The sequence below is a fragment of the Apodemus sylvaticus genome, chromosome 9 (genome assembly GCF_947179515.1).
Source record: "Apodemus sylvaticus chromosome 9, mApoSyl1.1, whole genome shotgun sequence".
Lineage (NCBI taxonomy): Eukaryota > Metazoa > Chordata > Mammalia > Rodentia > Muridae > Apodemus > Apodemus sylvaticus.
Window position 1 is genome coordinate 27,317,821 of NC_067480.1, and position 22,030 is coordinate 27,339,850.

General features: G+C 42.2%; 1 protein-coding gene across 1 annotated transcript in view; it reads left to right on the forward strand.

The window, feature by feature from the left end:
- Positions 1-94: 94 nt before the first annotated feature.
- Pde6d (phosphodiesterase 6D) overlaps positions 95-22,030 on the forward strand; it is a 45,808-nt gene continuing 23,872 nt past the window's right edge. The window contains exon 1 of the mRNA XM_052191788.1: positions 95-347. Coding sequence (XP_052047748.1) covers positions 298-347 — 50 coding nt within the window. The 5' untranslated portion in view covers positions 95-297. The remainder of the gene's footprint in view (positions 348-22,030) is intronic.

Here is a 22,030-nt window from a genome sequence, read left to right on the forward strand (position 1 = left end):
CCCACTGACGCTCTCCGTCCCCGAGCGAAGCCGCTGAGCGTTGCTATTGGCTATTCAAGATGCCAATCGCCAAGGCTGGCTTGCCATTGGTTTCAAGGCGGGAGCTCCACGACTAGAGGGAAGGAGAAGGGATCAGGAGCGGGAGCTGAGGGGAGGGAGAGGCCGGTTCGGGTCTGGCCGCCACCGCTGCTCACCTGAGGTGTCCGGCCGGGCTGCGGCTGTCTTCGGTTCCTGGGTACCGTCTGCGAGGCCCCGCGGAGCCAGCGTGGGAGGGCCGCAGGCGGCAGGCGCCGCATCATGTCAGCCAAGGACGAGCGGGCCAGGGATATCCTGAGAGGCTTCAAACTGTATCCGCCCGGGAGCAGGGGCGGGGCTGGGAGGAGGCCGTGGCTCTAAGGAGCCAGGCTTTGGCAGGGGCGCCCGGTGGGCACCCGGGAAGAAGGGCTACGAGAGGGGGCAGGAAATGAACGGTGTGCCGGGGACTGCGAACGGGAGGCAGGCACAGGGGCACCCTGAGGGAGGAAGGGGACGTTGACAGCCTGGGGGGAGGATGGAGGTGGAGGAGCCCCAGGACCTGGCTGCTGCGAGAAGTGTTCCCATCAGAAATTGGGCTCCTGGAGGCCTGGAGGCTAGGAGGGGGCTGTGGTCCCCATGCAGAGGCTGAGGGAGTGCAGCAAGCTGGCCTCCTAGCCTGCCTAGGGGCATCTTTGGCGGGAAGCCCATGGTGGAGCAAGAGAAAGTGACTCCGAGCAAGTGACCTTGTAAGTGTGGGATAACTGTACCCCATCTCACCCCAACCACACACACACACCCGTCTTGTTTCCACAACTTTTCTTCCTCACTTGTGGCTTCTAGGGCTGGAATAGTGGAGAGGTAGGGAAAGAGGAATTCAAGACTGACCCCATCTTAACACTTTCTTGGCCTTTGGAGCATCGGATAGTCAGTCACTTTTCTCAGCCTCTCGGGTTCTTTTTCCAGCAAGCTGAGAAATAGTTGTGTGAGATGCCTTGAGGTACTTTGCTTTTGACCTGACTCCCAGCAAAACTATCTTTGTTCTTTGGCATTGCTATGGTTAATGCTTTATTTTGGTGGAGCTGTTCACAATTACTTGATTGTGTTGGGGACACCTACGATATCAGAGTTCATTGTTTCTGTGGACTTGGTGTTGAATGCCTGTTGTCCCAGTATTTGGGAGATGGAAGCAGGGGGATCAGGAATTCAGGTCATTCTCAGAGTTTCATAGAGGTCAAGGCCAGCCTGGGTTATAGGAGACCCTGCTTCAAAAAGGAAGAAAGTGAGGAGGCAGAAAAAGAAAAGAAATCATTACCTCAGGCCTGTTGTACTGTGCTGTACTGTACTGTGACTTTTGCAACCTCTGTATAGTAAGGGAACTTCAAAGAATTTGTTTTGTTTTGAAGACAGGGTCATACTCTAGCTCTGGCTGACCCAGAACTTGATGTGTAGACCAGGATGGCCTCAAATAGAGATCTACCTGCCTCTGCCTGTGCCTGTGCCTGTGCCTGTGCCTCTGCCTCTACCTCTGCCTCTGCCTCTGCCTCTGCCTCTGCCTCTGCCTCTGCCTCTGCCTCTGCCTCTGCCTCTGCTTCTGCCTCTGCCTCTGCTTCTGCCTCTGCCTCTGCCTCTGCCTTCTGAGTGCTGGAAGTGTTAGGACTCAGGGTGTGGCCAGCACCTTGAGCTAGAAGCTGTGTGTTTTGATGGACTATTTGTCACCACAAAATGCAAATGAAATATATTCCAGTTTTATGTTTTGCTGACCTTAATCTGTGTTGTATAATGTAGAATATTCCTAAGTGCCTCCCCTCTGTGCACTGTAACCGTCATTTACTGAGCTCCTGCCTCCCGTGGCAGTTTAGGCTTCCCTAGACTGGTGCTCTGAACAACCTGTTGCATCTTCTCAGAACCTGTTTCACATCTTCCAATATTTAATTGCTTTGCTATGGTTAGAAACCAAGGTGATCATAAATTCTCAAATGCCTAGCAAGGCATGATAAACCATGGTTATATAATCCTAGCACTTGGTGACTGGAGCAAGAGGCTGTCATGGGTTCAAGACCAGTCTAGGCTACAGCGTGAGACCCTGACTCCAAAAAAGAAAAAACCCACGCATCACAGTGTGACCAGGGTGGATGAGTAGACTGGAAGCATAAATGAGGCCGTGGGTTTCCGCAGCACCAGGGAGAAGAAACAACACAGGAAGTTTTGGGTGCAAAATGAAAACCCTTCAAGTGAAAACTATACCGAAGTTTTGTGGGATTTGTTTTTGAGGGTGAGCAAGTAAAGTGCATTGAGAAGAAACAGCTCTCTGCAGCTTAGTGGGGATTGGAAAATGAATTGCCCCTGCTGTGCTTTGTAAAACAGAAGGCACTACCTCCTTACATACTGCCATTCTTGAGACACCCTCAATGCCTTTCGATAGTGAAGTTTAGTAAAAGACTCTTCTGTAGCTAACTGTCTGTTTGGAATAAACAAGTACAGCAGAAAGGCTTAGACTTTGTCACTTTTACTTCTGACATGAACCTGTAGAGATAGAGGCTAAGGGGCAAATATAGAACATGCTATAAAGCTGGATGTGGTGGTGCACACCTTTAATCCCAGCACTCAGGAAGCAGAGGCTTGTGGGTCTCTGTGAGTCTGAGACCAGCCTGGTCTGCAAATCAAGTTCTAGGACAGCCAGGGCAACACAGAAACCTTGTCTCAAACCAAAAAGAAAGAAAGAGTGTGTGTGTGTGTGTGTGTGTGTGTGTGTGTGTGTGTGTGTGTGTGTGTGAATCAGCCACTTAAGTAATGATGTTAGTGCTTCAGGAAACAGACTTTCAGGGAAAGCTTGACCTGGGCTGATTAAACTATAAAGCACAGGGAAACAGAGCCACATGGAAGTAAACATGGGAGGAATGGGGCGCTCATCCTCGGTGTCTATAGTTGACATCTGAAAATGAAGAGAAGGAAAATGGAGCTGGAGATACAGGTCAGCAGTTAGGAACTTAAGGATGTTCCTTAATTGCTCCCGAAGAGGACCCGCACCCACACCAGGCATTTGGTTAACTGAATTCCAAGGATCTAACACCTTCTTTCCTCCTGGGGCACCTGCATATATGTGGTGCATATAAACTCATGTACACACATACACACACACACACACACACACACACACATACATAAGTAATGATTTTAAAAAGAGAAAACAGGAACTGGATGGCTTACCACTCCCATTTAAAAAAAAAAAAAGAAAAAGATTTTCTTTTATGTTAGAAACAACCTGATCACTCACCACTTTTTGTTGGATAATTTTTTTCTGAACTGTTTTTCAGATTGCAAAAAAAAAAAAAAAAAAAAAAAAAAAAAAAAAAAAAATGTATTTACTACTTCCTTAATTACTTTTCTGTTGCTGTGGTGAGACACTGTGACCAAAGAAGGAACTTAGAGAAAAAGGGGACTTCTGGTTTCAGGGGGTTAGAGGCTGTGACAGCCATGATGGGGAGCCTGCAGCAGGCAGGCAGACATGGCACTGGAGCTCACACCTGATCCACACACACTAGGCCCAACTGCTGACTGGGAGCATTGAGGATTTTTGAAAGCTCAAAGGCCAATTCCCAGTGACACACCTCCTCCAACAAGGCCACACCTCCTCATCCTCCCCAAACAATTCCACAAACTGGGGAGTAACCAAACATTCAAATATATGAGTTTCTGCAAACCATGCTCATTCAAAATAACACATTACCATTTTTAAAAAAAAAAGGCACCATTATATTCTCCCACCAACAGTACTCAGTTTTGCATGCTGACTTTTTTTATTTTTGAAAATCTTATTTTGTTAAAAAGAAAATGATGAATTTTAATTTGTATTTCTGTATCCCCCACTCTGGAGAAATAGTTATATATTCTGTTCTATATAGAGAGTAGTTAAAGCATAGTTAGTGCTAAACTAGCTAGGTGGGGGCAGCACATGCCTTTTAACTCCAGCACTTAGGAGATGGAGACAGACAGATCTGAGTTCAAAGCCAGCTTAGCTTACCGGGTTTATATAGCAAATTCTAGGCATTCCAGGGCTACATAGTGAGGGACTGTCTCAGAAAGAGAAGGAGAAACTACTGAAGTGGGGAGCTACACTGACCACCTTGCATGCTAGTCCTATATTCCTGGGGCAGTTCCTCTAAACCACTGTCTCAATCTTCTTAGGGAGAAAATAGGACTAACAGCACATGTCTATTTAAACATGAAATGAATTGATATCTAAACCTTTGGAAAAGCACCCAGTGAGCCTTATGTCTTGGCAGTTACAAATTTCATGTTTCTCAATTGTCTTCTCTGAACTATTTGTTAATATTTACCTATTTTACTATATATTTTTTCTTTAGCCCCTTGTCTAACACGTCTATTGTGACTGTTTTATCATAGTATACTGTTTAAAGCCTTTTCTGTGGTCAGTTTGGGGTTTTTTGTTTTTGTAACATTAGAGAGTGAAGCTAGGCGTGAATCACTTGCTAGGCAAACAGCCTGCCCAGCTGTATCCCCAGCTTTCCTTTTACCTATTTATTTATCCTCTGAAACCCCCCATGAATATAATACATTCCAGTTACACTCATCCCCCTTCTCTCTCCCCACCCCCCCATCCCTGTCAAGTCTCCACATCACTATCATGTCTTTTTGTTTTACTTTCCGGCTTTTGTGACTTACTCACTGGGTTTAACCATGGCCGCCCAGTGGGCATGCTTGAGTTATTCACACACCAGAGGAGGGCTCCACATGAGTGGCTACACCACTGAAGACAGCGACTTCATCCCCAACAGCTTATCATATCTCCTTTAATTGTTTTTACAATTTTTACTTTGAGTCAGAGTCACACTGAGTAGCCCAGACCAGCCTTGAACTCACTCTGTAGCCTCATCAAGCCTTGAACTAGTGATCTTTGTTCTTCAGCCTCCCATGTAGCTGGAATTTCAGGCCTGTGCCAGCATGCCTGGCTTAGCTCCGTTTTAACTTTAAAAATATATATATGTGTGTGTATCTTCCATTTGGCTTTTGCATTTTTGTTTTATTTAAGAAAATCTTGGGGCTAGAGAGATGGCTCAGCAGTTAAAGGCACTGACTGCTCTTCCAAAGGACTCAGGTTCAAATCCCAGCATTCACATGGCAGCTCACAACTGTCTGTAACTCCAAGATCTTCTAACACTCTCACATATACATAAATGTAGACAAAATATCAGTGCACATAAAATAAAGGGAAATATATTTTTAAAAAAATACTTTAAGGAAGATCTCCCTGATATACTCTAGTTCAGCTTGTATAAATACTTTACCTATTTTGAGTCTTAATCCAATTTTGGGGGCTTTATAGGAGAGGGTATTGTGGCTATTGTTGTTGTTGTTGTTGTTTAAGGATCTGGTGATCTCGCTTATCCTGAGATTAATCAAATAGCCTGTTTCTTATTTTCAGTACTTAACCCTTTAATCCTCTGAAATGTATTCATACTTACAGTGTGTGGTAGGAATACGCTGTTTGGGAAGCCAGCCATCCCAGGAACATTTATTAGCTATGTAGACCACCCTGCTTCCATTGTTTTGGAATATTGTCTTTGTCATGTAACAGTTTCCATAAGACGGGAGTTTACTTTTAGGATATTGTTTCATTGATTTATTTCTTGCCCGTGCCTGTACATGCTTAAGGGTAATCACCTAGTATGCTTTAATATTGTTTCAGTGCAATTGCCATGAGTATGTATCTATAAAGTCATAAAGCCCCAAATAAATATTTGTATCCCTTCTGCTACTCACAGGAAGCTTTGCCCCATGTCCATCATAGATATCAAATAAGCATGAATAATTTTAAATCAAAATTTATCTAAGAGAATCCATGTAAAGCTTTGTATTGGCTTTGTTGCTTATGAACAGGACTTTGTTCTCTTAGCCTCTCCACCCATCCCTCCTTACCTGTTTTCAGCTCATATACATTAAGACTCTTCCATTTCTATTTGTTAAAAGAATAACATTTCCTAATTGTAAGTGAAAATTGTAAATATCTGAGGATAGGACAAATGTGATTTCTTCTGCATAGATTTTGGATTTGATCATTTTATTTCCCTTAACAAAGGTCTGTTGGGTGGCTATTATGTTCTGGAAGTCTGAAAAATGAATGGACAATCCCTACCCCCTTTAATTCTGCTTAGATGAATGTCTTTAACATGATATTACTAGATAGGTCTGGTGGTTCAGGCCTGTAATCCCAGCTAAGTTCAAGGCCTTCCAGGGCAACTTGGTCTCAAAGTAAAAATTTAAAATAAATAAGAAGAGGCTAGAAAGAGGCATTCACCTAGGTTCAGTCTTTATTACTAAATTACTTTTTAATGGTTTTTTATTTTGCTGTTAAAATTTATTATAGTATTTTAATATATTGAGTGTGGTGCTAATTTAGCTAATGTCTTGTATTACTTGCTTTTATAAATCTAGAGAATTGTTTTGAAATGATTTTACTTAACTTATCACGTTTATAATTTCCAAAGATAGGTTCTGTTGATTGCTTTTATTGATATACATTTATCATAGTACTTTTTGTTTGAGACTGAGTCTGTTTTCCAGGCTAATATCAAATTCCTTAACATAAGACATCCTACCCCCTTAAGAATCCCAAATGGCTGAGACCACAGCCTAGCTCACCATAGAACTCTCATAGCACTAGGTTTCTCACATAGCTCTGGCTAGATTATTTTACCTACTTGGCTAATTTTTTCATTGGTATAAACGTATACCATAATAAGTTAATATGGGAGCAGTGGGGACTGGACAGATGGCTCAGTGGTAAAGAGCACTGACTGTTCTTCCAGAGGTCCTGAGTTCAATTCTCAGCAACCACATAGTGGCTCACAACCATCTGTAATGGTATCTGATGCCCTCTTCTGGTGTGTCTGAAGAGAGCAATGGTGTACTCACATACATAAAATAAATAAATAGGCAGAGTGGTGGTGGCGCACACCTGTAATCCCAGCACTCTGGGAGGCAGAGGCAGGCAGATTTCTGAGTTTGAGGCCAGTCTGGTCTACAGAGTGAGTTCCAGGTCAGCCAGGGCTATACAGAGAAACCCTGTCTTGAAAAAACAAATCCAAATAAATAAATAAATAAATAAATAAATAAACAATTAAATAAATCTTTTAAAAAAAATATGGGGGCAGTGAGGTGGCTTAGTGCTGCCAAACCAGAGCTCAAGCCCCAGGACCCATTTGGTAGAAAAACATGAGCTTCAATAAGTTTTTCACTAACTTCTATGTGTGTGTGTGTGCACATGCACACACCAGTACACGTACAAACTTAAGTAATGTAAAAACAAAAACAAAAAAAACAGACTGTCAGAGACGATGTTTTATGATCTCGTTATCTTTAAGCCACTGGAAATTTAATCCACTGGAAATCTGCTTTGGTAGAATATATGTATATATGGTTTTGCTTTTGTTTTTGTTTTGAGACAGGCTCTCTGCATAGCCCTGACTGTCCTGGAACTCAATATGTAGACCAGGCTGGCCTTGAATTCACAGAGAGCCTCCTGCATCTGCCTCATGAATGCTGGGATTAAAGGGCCATGCCCAATAGGTGGTGGTGGTTGTTGTTGTTGTTGTTGCTAATTATCTCCATTTATTTATATTCTAGAAGTTAATATAATGTTCAAATAGAATATACATTAAAATAAACATTTGGCCTGGTGGTGGTGGCGCACGCCTGTAATCCCAGCACTCTGGGAGGCAGAGGCAGGCAGATTTCTGAGTTCGAGGCCAGCCTGGTTTACAGAGTGAGTTCCAGGACAGCCAGGGCTATACAGAGAAACCCTGTCTTGAAAAAAACAAAAATAAAAAAACCAAATAAATAAATGAATAAATAAACAAACATTTGACTTAAATTAGTAAAAGAATATATTGAATACTTCCAAAGCAAAGACCAATAATAAATGAAGACATATTCAGACTTATTAAAACTGTCTTCTTAATTGAACAGTAATGAGCCATTTTGGAGGAAGAGGAGTACTAATTTGCTCTCTTTTTTGTGTATGTGGAGCCTCTATAGAGAGTACTTAACATCTATCAAAATTTTGTATGTAACTGCTCTGGCAAATCGAACAGGCTGAAAGACTGCAGGTTCAGACTTGCTACCTGCAGCCTTATGACCTTCAACACAACACTCACACTCATTGTGCCCCAGTTTCCATAACTCATATCCCCAGAGGAGTGTTACAAAAATTAAATGAAATTTCATCACCGAGTGATAGTGGCACAGGCCTATAATCCCAGCACTGGGGAGGCAGAGGCAGGCAGATCTCTGTAAGTTCAAGGCCAGCCTGGTCTATAGAGTGAGTTCCAGGATAGCCAAGACTACACAAAGAAACCCTGTCTCAGGAAAAAGAAAATTGGAAGAAAATTTTTTTAAAAAAAAACACAACTGCTGATGGGGATTACCTTAGGTCTTGGTCCAAGAATTAGATGAAATTTAAGTTTAACACAGTACTCAGCATGTAGTAAGTAATAAAGAATAACTGCAGTTATTCAGTCTATTCATAATTATGAATAATAGTAGTAGTGAACTGGGGATGTAGCTCAGCTAATTGAGTGCTTGCCTAGTGTGTGCATGAAGCCCTGACTTGATTTCCTAGTACATATAAGCCAGTTGAAGGTCCCAGCACTTAGGAAGCAAAGGCAAGAGGATCAGAAGTTCAAGGTTATCTCAGCTATATATTGAATTCAAGGTCACAATGTGTTGCAGGAAACCCTATCTCAGAAAGAAAAAAAAAAAAAAAGTAGGGGCTGGAGAGATGGCTCAGTGGTTAAGAGTACTGACTGCTCTTCCGGAGGTCCTGAGTTCAATTCCCAGAACCCACATGGTGGTTCACAAGGTAATGGGATCCAAAGTCCTCTTCTGATGTGTCTAAAGACAGTGACAGTATACTCACATACATAAAAATAAATCTTTAAAAAAATTTTTTTAAAGTAATAACAGTAGTGCTAATATCCTCTAGAACAAAAGGTAATGCCTTTAGGTGCACAGGGCTGTGAATACAAGTAGTAGCCAAAGGTCAGTCTAAGGAGTTGATTGATTCTCAAGCACCAATATCAAGTGGTCTACCTTGTTTGAGACAGGATCTAGAACTCATCAGTTGGCCTAGGTTAGGTGATCAGCAGACACCCATTTCCTTCTTCCCAGTACTTGTATTGCAAGCCTGTGCCACCATGCCTAGCTCTTTAGTGTGGGTTCCAGGATCAGACTTGGTTCTTACATGCTTGCCGGGTAAGCACTTTACCAACTGAGCTATTTCCCCAGCCATAAGAATTCCTTCTTGTTTTTAAGATTATTTATATTTATGTACATGTGTGAGTACCTACATGTATGTATGTGCACTGTGTGTATCTGGTGCCCTCAGAGTCCAGAAGGGGGTCCAGTCCCCTAAAGCTGGAGTTAGAGGCAGCTGTGAGCCACTTAATATTGGTGCTAGAAACCAAGTCTGGGTGCTCTGAAAGAGTAGCAGTGTTCTTAACCACTGAGCCATCTCTTCAGCCCATTCATATTTAATTTGAGAATTATACTTTTCTATTGTACTTACATCCTATATATTGTTTTTAATTTTTCCTCATACCTTAAATTCAGGGGGCAGCCTGAGATAAGAAAGATGTTTTTAACAATCAGTCACTAGAAGGGGAAAAAGATATTTCTCAGAAAGTATTTAAAGTATTTAAATTGCATATATATGTGTGTGTGTGTGTGTATATATATATATATATATATACATATAAAATATATAATTTCATTGTGTGTATATATGAAAGTACTCCTACATGTAACCTCTGGAGGTCAGAAGAATATGTCAGGTCCCCTGGAACTGCAGCTACAGGCAGCTGTTAGCCACCATATGGGTGCTGGAAGTTGAAGTCTGGTTCTCTGAAGAATAGTAAGCACTCTTAGCTACTGCGCCATCTCTCCAGCCCCAAATGGGTATATTCTTGACACTTTTTTTGTTTCCGTTTTAAACATAGTCTGTAGTAAAGAAACGGCTTATCACAGGAACATAGTTAGCAACTTTGATCATGATCATATAGAAGAGGTTGTTACTCAGAGCTAATAAGCACAGCATTATGGGCCATTAGGCCATTATGGGCCATTTTTACAGCAAAGTTACTCACAGAATGTATCCCACAAGGAAGTAGTCTTCAAATGAGCAGCCCAGACTACCTCATAAGTGAGAAAGAAGAAAGAATGCCTAACATGATCCCCTTAGCCCACAGCACACAAAATGACTGTGGAATGGTAGTATTTAGAAGACTATTTTATGCATAGGTCCAGTTATTTCCACTTCTCTCTGTAATCTTCTTTAAACATCTGAAAAGTATCAGATAAAAACTATATGTGGACCAGGCAGAGGTGCACATGCCTTTAGTCTCAGCACTCAGGAGGCAGAGACAAGTGGATCTCTGAGTTAAGAGGCCTGGGCCACAGAGCTAGTTCCAGGACAGCGAGGGCTACAGAGAGAAGCCTCAAACCCCGCCCCCCCCCCCCCAAAAAAAGAAAGGTATAAGTCTTGATTCCTAGCTAGTTAATGAGCTCTAGAAAGTAGTAAAAGAATGTCTTTTAAAAACAAATAATGATAAATTAGCTAGGCAAAATGGCACAACCCTTTGATTCCAGCATTTTGGAGGCAGAGGCAGGTAGATTTCTGTGAGTTCAAGGCCAGCCTGGTTTACATAGAGAATTCCAGGACAGCCAGGGCTATATGGAAAAATCCTACCTGGAAACATAAGGTGAAGCGATTGAAAATAGGCTTGAAGCCAGCCTCCAACCTCCGTGAGCTTGTATAAGAGACACAGGAAGAGTAACAGAGTACGGCATGGTAAGTGCATCGCATTCCCCTAAGTGCAGTAGAAAGGCAGAATGATTATTGCTGAGGGCGTTGTGGAAGGCTTCAGAGTTGTCATCTAAATAGAGTCTTGAAAGATGAGTAGGTGTTAAGGAATCTAATCTCTAGATTCAGGGAAGTAACAGCAAAACAGTGGCAAGCACAGTGCAGAGGAACATTTCAGGCATAGGCTGGAGCTGAGCAAAGGGGCATAGAGATAGATCAAAGGGCCTGAGAAGGCTGCAGTGGGACTGTCACTCAGTGAATGTGTGACACTACCGAGAGTCTGTGACAGCTTATACATAAGAGTAATGTCTAAGGAACAAGATAAACTATGCCAGTATTAGAGGATTGATAGAGGAAATAAAGTCAGCAAATATCTTATTCAAGAAATCTGATGACAGAAAACCAAGTTTAGGAGGTATCTTTAGTAAGGTTATGCTGACTGGTGGGTGGGTGGGTGGGTGTGAAGTTCAGTGGTCAAGCACTAGCCGAAGCTGAATGAGGCCAGAGATTCCTCCCCCCAGCACTGAAGAAATCAAGAGGGGTTCAGTCAAATACTGAAAGTCACTTTCTCAGTCGTCCAACTGTATGTGCATCATTTATTACCTGTAAGCACAGATTATGCTTACTCTATTTGACTTGCAAGGATATTAAGAAATTATGCCATCCCACTTTAAAATCCATAGCTCTTCAATGTATTGTGCCTGCTGTTGTTATTACAGTCATTTATTTAGCTTTGCCCTAAAATGTAGAATTGCTTTTGCAAATTTATGTTTCATGTCTCAGGATTCCAAAAAAGGCCAGAGACTCAATGAATTTCTTTTATACTGTCATAGACCTCTTAAAGCCTCTGTTTGTCAAGCTGGGAAGTAATTGTCTTGCAGTGAAAACAGAACTGCAGAACCTCCGTTTCCTATTTATTTATTTGAGGGACAAGATAAGACTCCTAAGTGCAATTACAACTGTGAGCTCAGACCTTTTGGTATTTTATTTTTTATTTTTTGTTTGGTATTTGGGAGATGGGTTTTTTGTGTAGTCTGTCCTGGAACTTGCTCTGTAGACCAGGCTGGCCTTGAACTCATTGAGAGCCATCTGTCTCTGCCTCCTATATGCTGAGATTAAAGGTATATCTCACTACTGATCAGACCCTTTACCTTTTTTAAGGGTTATAATTTAAGGAAATTTGATGCCCCTCTCAGAACTATAGCACTTTTTTATTTTTAATTAGGTAAAGTTCAAGAATCACTGAATAAGGCAGGCAGTGGTGGCACACACCTTTAATCCCAGCACTTGGGAGGCAGAGACAAGCAGATTTCTTTTTTCTTTTTCTTCCCCCTCCGCCAGACAGGGTTTCTCTGTATAGCCCTGGCTGTCCTGGAACTCACTCTGTAGACCAGGCTGGCCTGGGACTCAGAAATCCGCCTGCCTCTGCCTCTGCCTCTGCCTCCCAAGTGCTGGGATTAAAGGCATGCGCCACCACTGCCCAGCAACAAGCAGATTTCTGAGTTCCAGGACAGCCAGGGCTACACAGAGAAACCCTGTTTTGGGAAAAAAAAAAAAAACAACAACAACAACAACAAAAGAAAAAGAAAGAAAGAAAGAAAGAAAGAAAGAAAGAAAGAAAGAAAGAAAGAAAGAAAGAAAGAAAGAAAGAAAGAAAGAAAGAAAGAGAAAAAGGAAAGAAAGAAAAAAGGAAAGAAAGAAAGGGAAAGGAAAAGAAAAGAAAAAAGAAAAGAGAAAAGAAAATCATTGAATATAGATTTTGGTGGCATTCAAGAACATAAGTCTTTGCCTCCAAATAAGGTGAAAGAAATAGTCTTTGGGGAGCATGCTCCTGAAAGGGGGCATTATGCTATCTCTTCCATCAGGAGGTGCTGGCATACAAACAAGGCAAAGCTAGTCTGTAAGAATCTTTCAGACGTGTCTCTTCTGGCTTGTCTGATGCCAGTTTCAGGTGCTTAACTGTAGTTCAGTACAGTTGTGGACTCTAGAAAAAGAAATGTTTGTTTCGTTGTCTGGCTTGGCTAATGAGAAGCCTGTGTTATGTTTCAAGTGGTGATCTCTTTCTCATTACTAAGTTACTTGCCTGCACTGTTTCCCAGGCCAGTCTGGATTTAGATTGTCTCTTTTCCAAGCACAGCAGCATTGCCAGAGCCAGAGTATTATTTCACAGTGATACCACCATTTGTTACAGCATATTAAGTTTCAAGGATGCTGAAGTCTGGGTTCTCAGGGACCCATTTATATTTTCTCACCATGTCTCCTGTAAGTGGGAACATTGCTGTGAAATTATTGAGTAGAGAAGTTGGCTTTATTATATGTCAATTAGAATTGTCTTTCAAGAATTTACTAAAAGGTGGCCAGCAAGATGGCACAATAATTTAAGGCACTTGATACCAAGACTAGCCATCTGACCTTGATCCCCAGGAGCTCCACAGAGGACGGACATAGCTGAGTCTCACAAGTTGTCCTCTAACTCTACCTATGTGTACATGTGTATTTGTGTCTACACATACATGTGTACACACAGTAAATGAAGGAACTCTGAAATTTTTTCAGAAATGGGGCTGGGGCCTGGAGAGATGGCTTAGTGGATAAGAACACTGGCTGTTTTAATAGAGGACCTGGATTCAGTTCTCAGCTCCCATACACAGCCTTACAACTGTCTGTACCTTCAGTTCCAGATCATCTGACCCCTTCTCTGTCTTCAGGCACCATACCAGCAACATACACAGTGCACAGACATACATGCAAACAAAATACCAATACACATAGAGTAAAATAATTTAATAAAATAAAATAAATTTTAAAAGGATGCACTAAAGGGCCTGTCCTGTGTAGCTAAGCTGGGGCAGCAGTAGCTTGAGGAACTGACAGTAGGTATCCCAGCACAGAGGTTCAGGTAGAGAAGAAAACAGCACAACCAGAAAGTGGGAATGCAGAGCAAAGGAAAACTTTGCTGTAATGGAAATGCTCAGGATGCCGCCAAATAGAACCCACCCTTGTTCACTGCCAGGCGCACTGTAGCTGTGCCCACCCCAAAGGAATGAGCACAAAGCTTTTCTTTATGCCAGTGACCTTGGTATGGAAGCTTTGCCTCATCCTGCTTTGGTCTGCAATGGTGGACATTAGCATATGTCATTATATGCTTAGTCAGCCATTTTGCCTGGAAAAAAAATCTGCTTACCTTGAAATTACTCAGAGCCACATGCCATATATAATGTACAAGTACTCTGCCAAGTCATGAATTTCAGGCCTAATGCAGAAAAGGCTTTTAGGTTCTGATGTGTTTCACCTACAATTCAGCTGACTGACTGATTTAGCTGTTCTCCTTAGAGACAGTGGGTACCAAGGCGGGGTTAGATTTTTTTAAGTGTGTGTGTGTGTGTGTGTGTGTGTGTGTGTGTGTGTGTGTGTGTACAGGCACTCACAAAAGTCACATGCTCCTTGGAGCTAAATTTATAGGTGGTTGGTTATGTGTCTGATGTGTGTGCTGGGAATTGAACTCTGGTTCTCTGCAAAGCAGTATTCACTCTTAACTGCTAAGCCATCCATCTCTCCCACCCCCTTTGCTGGTTATTTTGCAGAGCACCAATCTAATTTTCCCCTTCTGCAACTCGCTGATCCCCAAGTGAGCAGCCCCCCTGGTCTGCTTCTTAGACACTCTTAAATAACCCTTGCTTTCTGGTTGTTAACCTGAAGGAGAGTTCCCATCAACCTTCTGACTTGCTCTGTGATGTTCACTTGTGCTTCAGCACATATTTGAGTGTCTTGTGTTGAGTGCTAAGATGATCAATAAACCTGGGTGGAATTTGATTTACAAACTCAAATGTACACAGCACACTGTGTACACACGATCTACAGTGCAGTAAAACAGTTGGCCAGGGTCAGTGGGGACTGGAACAGACAGCACTCTGGAGACTGGAGTGTATGGCTGAGCCTGAGCCCAGCAGTAAGCCTTCATATTTTTACCCTGACTTTTCAAGCCCTGGTTTAAAGCCGCTCATTAACCTGCTAACCTGTTGCCTGTGGTTTTCTGTACCCTGCCAAACTATCGTCTCTCTTACTGGTAATACCTCCTGTCATATTGTGTCCTCTGTTGTCTTTTTATCTAGTTGTTTTTTAAAAACATGGCACATGCCTTTAATCCCAGCACTTGGGGAAACCAAGACAGGCAATTTCTGAGGTTGAATACAGCCTGGTCTACATACATAGTAAGTTCCAGGACAGCCAGGATTATATAGAGAAACTTGTCTCAAAATAAATAAATAAATAAATAAAATTCTCTTTTAAGGCTATCATGATGGGTTAACAGGTAAAAAGTACCAGCTGCCCAGTCTGACAGCCTGAGTTCAGTCCCTGCGGTCTGCAGAGCCAATGGGGAGAACTGACCTTTGTAGATTGTCCTCCAACCTCCCTACATATGCGCGTACGCATGCGCATACACAAAATAAATATTTTTAATTAATATGCCCTCGACCTACTTACAAAACCTGAACTATGTGTGTTCCTTAGATATGAGACAGACTTTGTCAAGAGCAGAAAAGTTTTTTTTCTATTGCCTAGAAACAGTGACACTTTAAGCTAAAGAAGAATATGATTTTTTAACTCCTTTTTTGTTTGTTTGTTTGTTTGTTTGTTTTTGTTTTTCAAGACAGGGTTTCTCTGTGTAGCCCTGCCGTCTGTCCTGGAACTCACTCTGTAGAACAGGCTGGCCTCGAACTCAGAAATCCACCTGCCTCTGCCTCCCAAGTGCTGGGATTACAGGCGTGTGCCACCACCGCCCGGCTTTTTTTAACTTCTTATCCTTCACCACAGCATGGTTACAGTAGGTGGCCATTAGGACAGTGGGTGAATATGTGGACTTGGAAATGACTAAGAAGGTGCAGACTGTTGTCCCGCAGGGTCCTCTTTGCTCTTATCATCCCTCTGAGACTCTTAGCAAGACAGATACAGTCAGTCTTTCCCTATATAAATTCTTAAAAAACAGTTTTGGTCTTTAGTACTTTTAGTGCAAAAAGGGATCCCACTTACTTATCTGAACCAGCTCTCTAGAGCAGACCATTGGCCAGGCTTGGTTTCAGGTACTGAGCCCCTCATGGAACCAGTGTAAGATGACCCATTTTGCCAGATGATTTCCTCCTGAGATTTTCTGATCTCCTCTTTATCTTGTAACATGATCCAAATAAGGTAAGAGGTCTTTCTACCAAAATCTTTGTTAAAAGCAAACCTCCAAATCAATTAAGGTAATTTCAGGTGACTTTCTAACATTAAATCTTCAGTTTAAAAATGAAATTGTGCCAGGTGGTGGTGGTGCACTTGGGAGGCAGAGGCAGGCGGATTTCTGAGTTCGAGGACAGCCTGGTCTACAGAGTGAGTTCCAGGACAGCCAGGGCTACACAGAGAAACCGTGTCTTGAAAAAAACCAACCCCCCCCCCCCAAAAAAAAGCAAAAATGAAAATGAAATTGTAAGTTCTTGAATACCCCTGAAATAATATAAGCTCATGGTCTCACTCAGGGTATAGAAAAGCAAGAAAACTACTTCTTAATCATCAAGCACAAAGGTTCTCAAAGGAGATCATTATTTTGAAATATTTAAGCTCAAATATTTAAATATAGCTTATAATAAGGAAGTTTTGTTATTGTGAGTAGAATTTTTGTTACCTGTATGAATCTGTATAGTTTCAGTAATTTCATATTCTCTACTAAGCATATCACAAGAGAATGATTTTAGAAAGGAACAAAAGACCGCTCCCACTTAGTAGTCTGCTTGCATTTCTCACCTTCAGTTTTCCTAGACTTGGTATCTTGTCTTCACCAAGGGACCTGGGACCCTACAGCTGCACTCTCTTCCCTGGGGTACTCAGTGTAGACAGACTTGTTTATCTAAATGCCACCTGTGCTGTTTCTCAGCTGCAGTAGATTCTGTACTATAGTTTCTCTCTCTGGGACAAACAGCATGCAGGAAGCTGGTAGTGTCATAGATGCTAAGAGCATAGCCATTGGAATCAGGCAGTGGAAATCCAACTTTAGAAGTAAGCTCCTGGGTTAGTTAATGAAGTGTTTATCTAGTATGGATGAAACCCTGGGTTCAGTCTACAGTGCCATCTAAAACAGGGTCTAGTGGTTTGTGCCTATAATCCAAGCACTTTGGGAGGTAGATGCAGAAGCATCAGAAATTCAAGGCCACCCTAAGCTACAGAAAACCCTGCCATCAAAAATTAAGTAAGACTTTACCACTTACTGGTTTTGAAACCTTTAAACGTTCATCTTGGAATGGAAAGTTGCTCATCAGATAGGGATCATAATAATGCCTGCTTCACAGGATTGTGAGGGAGCCGCTCATGAACATGGATAAAGCTCACAGAACATTAGCTTCACAGGATTGTGAGGGGGACTCTCATGAACATGGATAAAGCTCACAGAACATTAGCTGCATAGGATTGTGAGGGGGACTCTCATGAACATGGATAAAGCTCACAGAACATTAGCTGCATAGGATTGTGAGGGGGACTCTCATGAACGTGAATAAAGCTCACAGAACATTAGCTGGCACTCTGCACATTTTAGCCCCCATTTATATAGTAAATAGGAACTTGAAACATGTTCTTTCTGCCAAGGATTCTTATCATCCTTGTATAGGATGGATCACCTCATAACAGAATTCCTTCTTATTTTCAGTTTCTTCTGTTCATTTAAACAGAAATTTGCTTAGGTGTGACCCATTCAGTAAGGACTTTTTGATAACACGTACTAACCATGTTATGTAATTTCTCTGGATTTTTTTTTCAGAAGTTTTCTTGATTGTTTTATAAATTAGAGAAATCTGGTTAACTCGTTACCATTTTTATGTTATTTGATGTTCTATGAGTATATGTTAAGCATTTCTAATTTCCGTGGAAAAGCCCAGGGAGTGGGCAGAGTTTTTTCTCTCTTAGTTTGTTACAGTCTAGTGCAGTACATCTAAAAGGTTAGAAAGTCACAGGAGGGTGGTGCCTGGAAGCTGCCAAGGGACCCCACGTTTAAGCTTCTGGGTGTTCTCTCTGCACGCAAAAGAGAGGTATCTGGGCAAGTTTGTTGTTAGTTCCCTAGCACTACCAGGGGAGACTTATACCCCTGAGTCTCTCATGTCCTCAGGAGGGAGTGATGGCTGGTAGTCTAGCCTATCTTCAGTTTAGTAACTCGACTGGTTCCCTGATGCATTTCTGACAGGGAAGAGAGTCCTGCAGGCCTCCTGCTAGTATTTCTCTATGCCTTGCCAGCTCTGTAGCCAAGGGCTTGCTTTTTCTATGTTCTTAGACATGTGATCATTTTCCTCACTGCCCATCTCTCTTCCCTGGGCCAGCTTGCCCTCCTTTGTACACACAACTGCAAAAACCACAGTAGTTTGTCTCCACTCTCCCTCTGAAAAATATACCATTCTAAACTCTTCTGATCCTGAAGCCTCCCTTCCTAGACAAGTGTTTTATTCACAGTCCCACTCGATCATCTGTCATGGCCTCCCTATCTACCTAGCACTGTAGTATACTGACTTCAATCACCAGAATACTATTCTCTCTGTTCTTTAAGATCATTTTCCTTCCAAAATCACAGGGTTACTCAGAATTTGGCTCCTGGGTATTAGCTTTGGCCTCACTTGGGAACTGGTTAGAAATACAGAATGACAGTCGTAGCTCAGACCCACTGAAATTTGTGGTTTGTCTGAGCATGAGAGTTTAAGGAAGCCAGGCCTAACTGAGCATGATAGCACACTTAAAACTGCTTTGAAAACTTAGGGAGATCCCTGGCTTAATAGACTAGAAAATGGATAAGGGTGCTAGCTCAATGGTAGAATACCTGTCTAGCATCCTGGAGACCCTGAGGTCAATCCCCAGTAACCAGGGGATTTTAGCCCTACTGAAAACTGCCTTTTCTCAGGGAATGAAAAACTCCTGCCAACTAGTAGTTTCCAGCCTGGCTTTCAGTAGAATCATATGGGGAATCTTTTATATACATACATATATACATACATACATACATACATACACACACACACACACACATACACATATATGTACATACATATACACACACACACATTTAGTTTGTTTTTTGTTGTTGTTTTCCAAGACAGGGTTTCTCTGTGTAGCACTGGCTCTCTCAGAACTCACTCTGTAGACCTGGCTGTACCACCACCACCCAGCTAAATTTATGTTTATTGTATGTATATGTGCTAGAATATATATGTATATGTATATTTTATATAGCCCATATAAGTGCAAGAGCCTGTTGAGGTCAGAAGAGGCATTAACCAAGGTCCTCTTTGAGAGCAGTAAGTGCTCTTAATCACTGAGCATCTCTCCAGCGCCTACACAGTGAATCTTGAAAACCAATGATGCCTGAGTCCCACCTCCATAGATTGTAATATGATTGGCTCGAGTGGGAGTTTGAAAGCTCTGATCATAACAGGCAGCCAAGGTTGAACTATTGGTATTCGTCAAATAGTTAAAACAAGTGTCATGTGACCCAGGCAGGCTTCAGATTTGCTATGTAACCAAGGGTGTCCTTGTACTCCCAATTTCGTATGTCACCTGCAGGGGTTGTAGGTATGCTCTGCCACGTACAGCAAAGGTTCGAGTTGGAGGATTTTGTTTTGTTGCAGTTTGCAGCACTAAGGGTTGAATGTAGGGCTTGACACACCCTAGGCAAGTACTGCAGCCCAGGAATTGTTAATGGCCCTGTCCAATGTGCCACTGAAGGGAATTATGTTTTTTATGTTCCCTTTTACATCCTTAGGTTAGTTGGAATCGTGTTCAAGACCACAACTATTTCACAATTCTGATTCTTACATAGAAAGCTAGAAAATTCCAAGTGGAACATCTTGAAAACCTTGACAGTTTGTGGTTGGCTGAGCTGCATGGTGACCCAAGGCCATCAGAGCCACAGGAGAGCAGCTCAGTGATAGAGTGCTTGCCTAGCATGCAGAGAGCTCTGGCACTGGTTGAGTTGAGTTCTAGGACGTACAGACTACACAGAGAAGCCCTGCCTTGAAAAGCCAAAAGGAGGAGGAGGAAGAAGAAGAAAAGGAAACAGTCATTCTCAGGTGGGAATGTAGCTCACCCGTACAGTGTATATAAGGCCCAGGTTCAACCCTCCAAAACTACAGACAAGCTTCTCAGAAATGTACAGTTCCAGAAAAAAAATCATTGTGTGTACTCAAGGGCACATTATGTGCACTGTGAGGGTGTGCCACAGCATACCTGTGACTTCCCTCCACCTTTCCACATGGGTTCTTGGGATCAAACTCAGGCCATTAGACTCATGCACTTACCCACTGTGCAGTCTCACCGGCCCTCTCTCCTGCCCTAGCCTCCTGAGGGCATGGATCACCACAGCTGGCAACTAGCTTGTTCAGGAGGTTGGGGAAAGGTGTGAAAGTGGGTTTGAACATGGTCTCACTGTGTAGCTCAGACTGACCAGAATTCATTATCCATGCCAGCCTTAAATTCACAACAGCCCTCTTGCCTCAGCCTCTGGAGTGCTGGGCTCAAGCTGAGCCACCATATGCCTGGCTGCTTCTGCCCTCTTCCTCTTTGACCCCCCCCCCCTTTTTTTTTTAAAGGAAAGATCTTATATCTCAATGCAGAAAGATTTCTGGAGCTGTCCCAATAGTATAAAATATGGACAAGATATGAGCTTCCTTGAGTGGTTCTGGTCCAAGTTTGTCTTTACCTGAAACTGTAGCCCTATCAGCTTCACCATCTTGTCCAGGTATGCAAATGAGGAAGAAAGGAGACACCTGGGTATGGCAGAGGACTGAAAGGAGATACAGGTTAGTGAGCAGACACTCTGCATGTGTTAGACACTGATAGATATCTTATCTCATGAGGCCTCCTCAAGGGCGAGCCAACCATGACACTTTGTACAAGCATCTCTTACAGATCAGGCTTCTCACAGCACAGTGAAATTATTCTCCTACCTGGTAGTTTCTCTGCCTGGAGGAGACTCTGAGAACCCAACATTCATGACCCTTTAGTAAATGCTAGATGAATGAAATGCCCAATTAACCTTGTTATAGTACAGCATGGCTTGGTCGATTTCAAATCTGAATTAATGTTACCCTTTTAAAATACCAATCATGGTTTTATATCAATAAGGGTTTAAACTGTAAAATAGATAAGTACTCTGGAGTTCAAGAGGAAAATGGAAGAAAATTATTGTGAACTTGCAAAATTCTATCAAAACTTTGAGATTCAATTTTTACTTCGATTGATTGATCGATTGATTGATTGATTGATTGATTGATTGAGACAAGGGTTTTTTTGTATCCATGACTGCCCTGGAATTCCATCTGTAGATCAGGCTGGCCTCGAACTCAGAGATCTGCCTGCCTCTGCCTCTCCGGAGCCAAGATTAAAGGTATGCAGCTCACAGCCCTGCTTATAGTTTGTCTTTTCTCTTTTCTAAACAGGTCTTGCGGGGGTTGGAGGCACAGGCCTTTCTTTTGGTTGACTGTTTTAGAAGGGTTCTTCAGATTTCAACCAAACATTTTAAGAGGTTTAGCTAAGAGACCATGTTTTACCAAACTTATTCCAAAGTTTGGAAATTATAGATGCCTAAACTGGGTGTGATAGTGTGTGTCTTTTATCTCAACACTGAGGAGGCAGATGCAGGCAGAATTCCGAAAAGTCAAGGCCACCCTGCTGTTGACACAAAGTGAGCTCCAAGCCAGCCCAGCCAGAGTTACATAGTAAGACCCTGCCATACATAGCTGGATGGATAGACAGACAGACAGATAGGCCTGCATGCTAATACATATATATGTTATATATATATTATATATATTATATGTGTATATATAAATATATACACACATATATTCCTAGATGTTGATTTCTGACTAGAAATCAATTTATGAGCATAGATATATTATCAAGAACAGTTTAATTTCATGTTAATTTCAAGAACATGTTTAGATGCATGTAATTACATTGTCTGCACCCTGCTCAGATCAAGAACATACAGAGTAAAGCCTGTCTAGCCTGTGCCCTTTAATGTTTGTCTGCCCAATTCTTGAGGTTTGTTCCTTTAAATGTAACTTTGGGGAAAGCTGTGGCTCTAACAATAGTTTGTCCCTTGTGCCTCAGAAAACTGAAAGGATA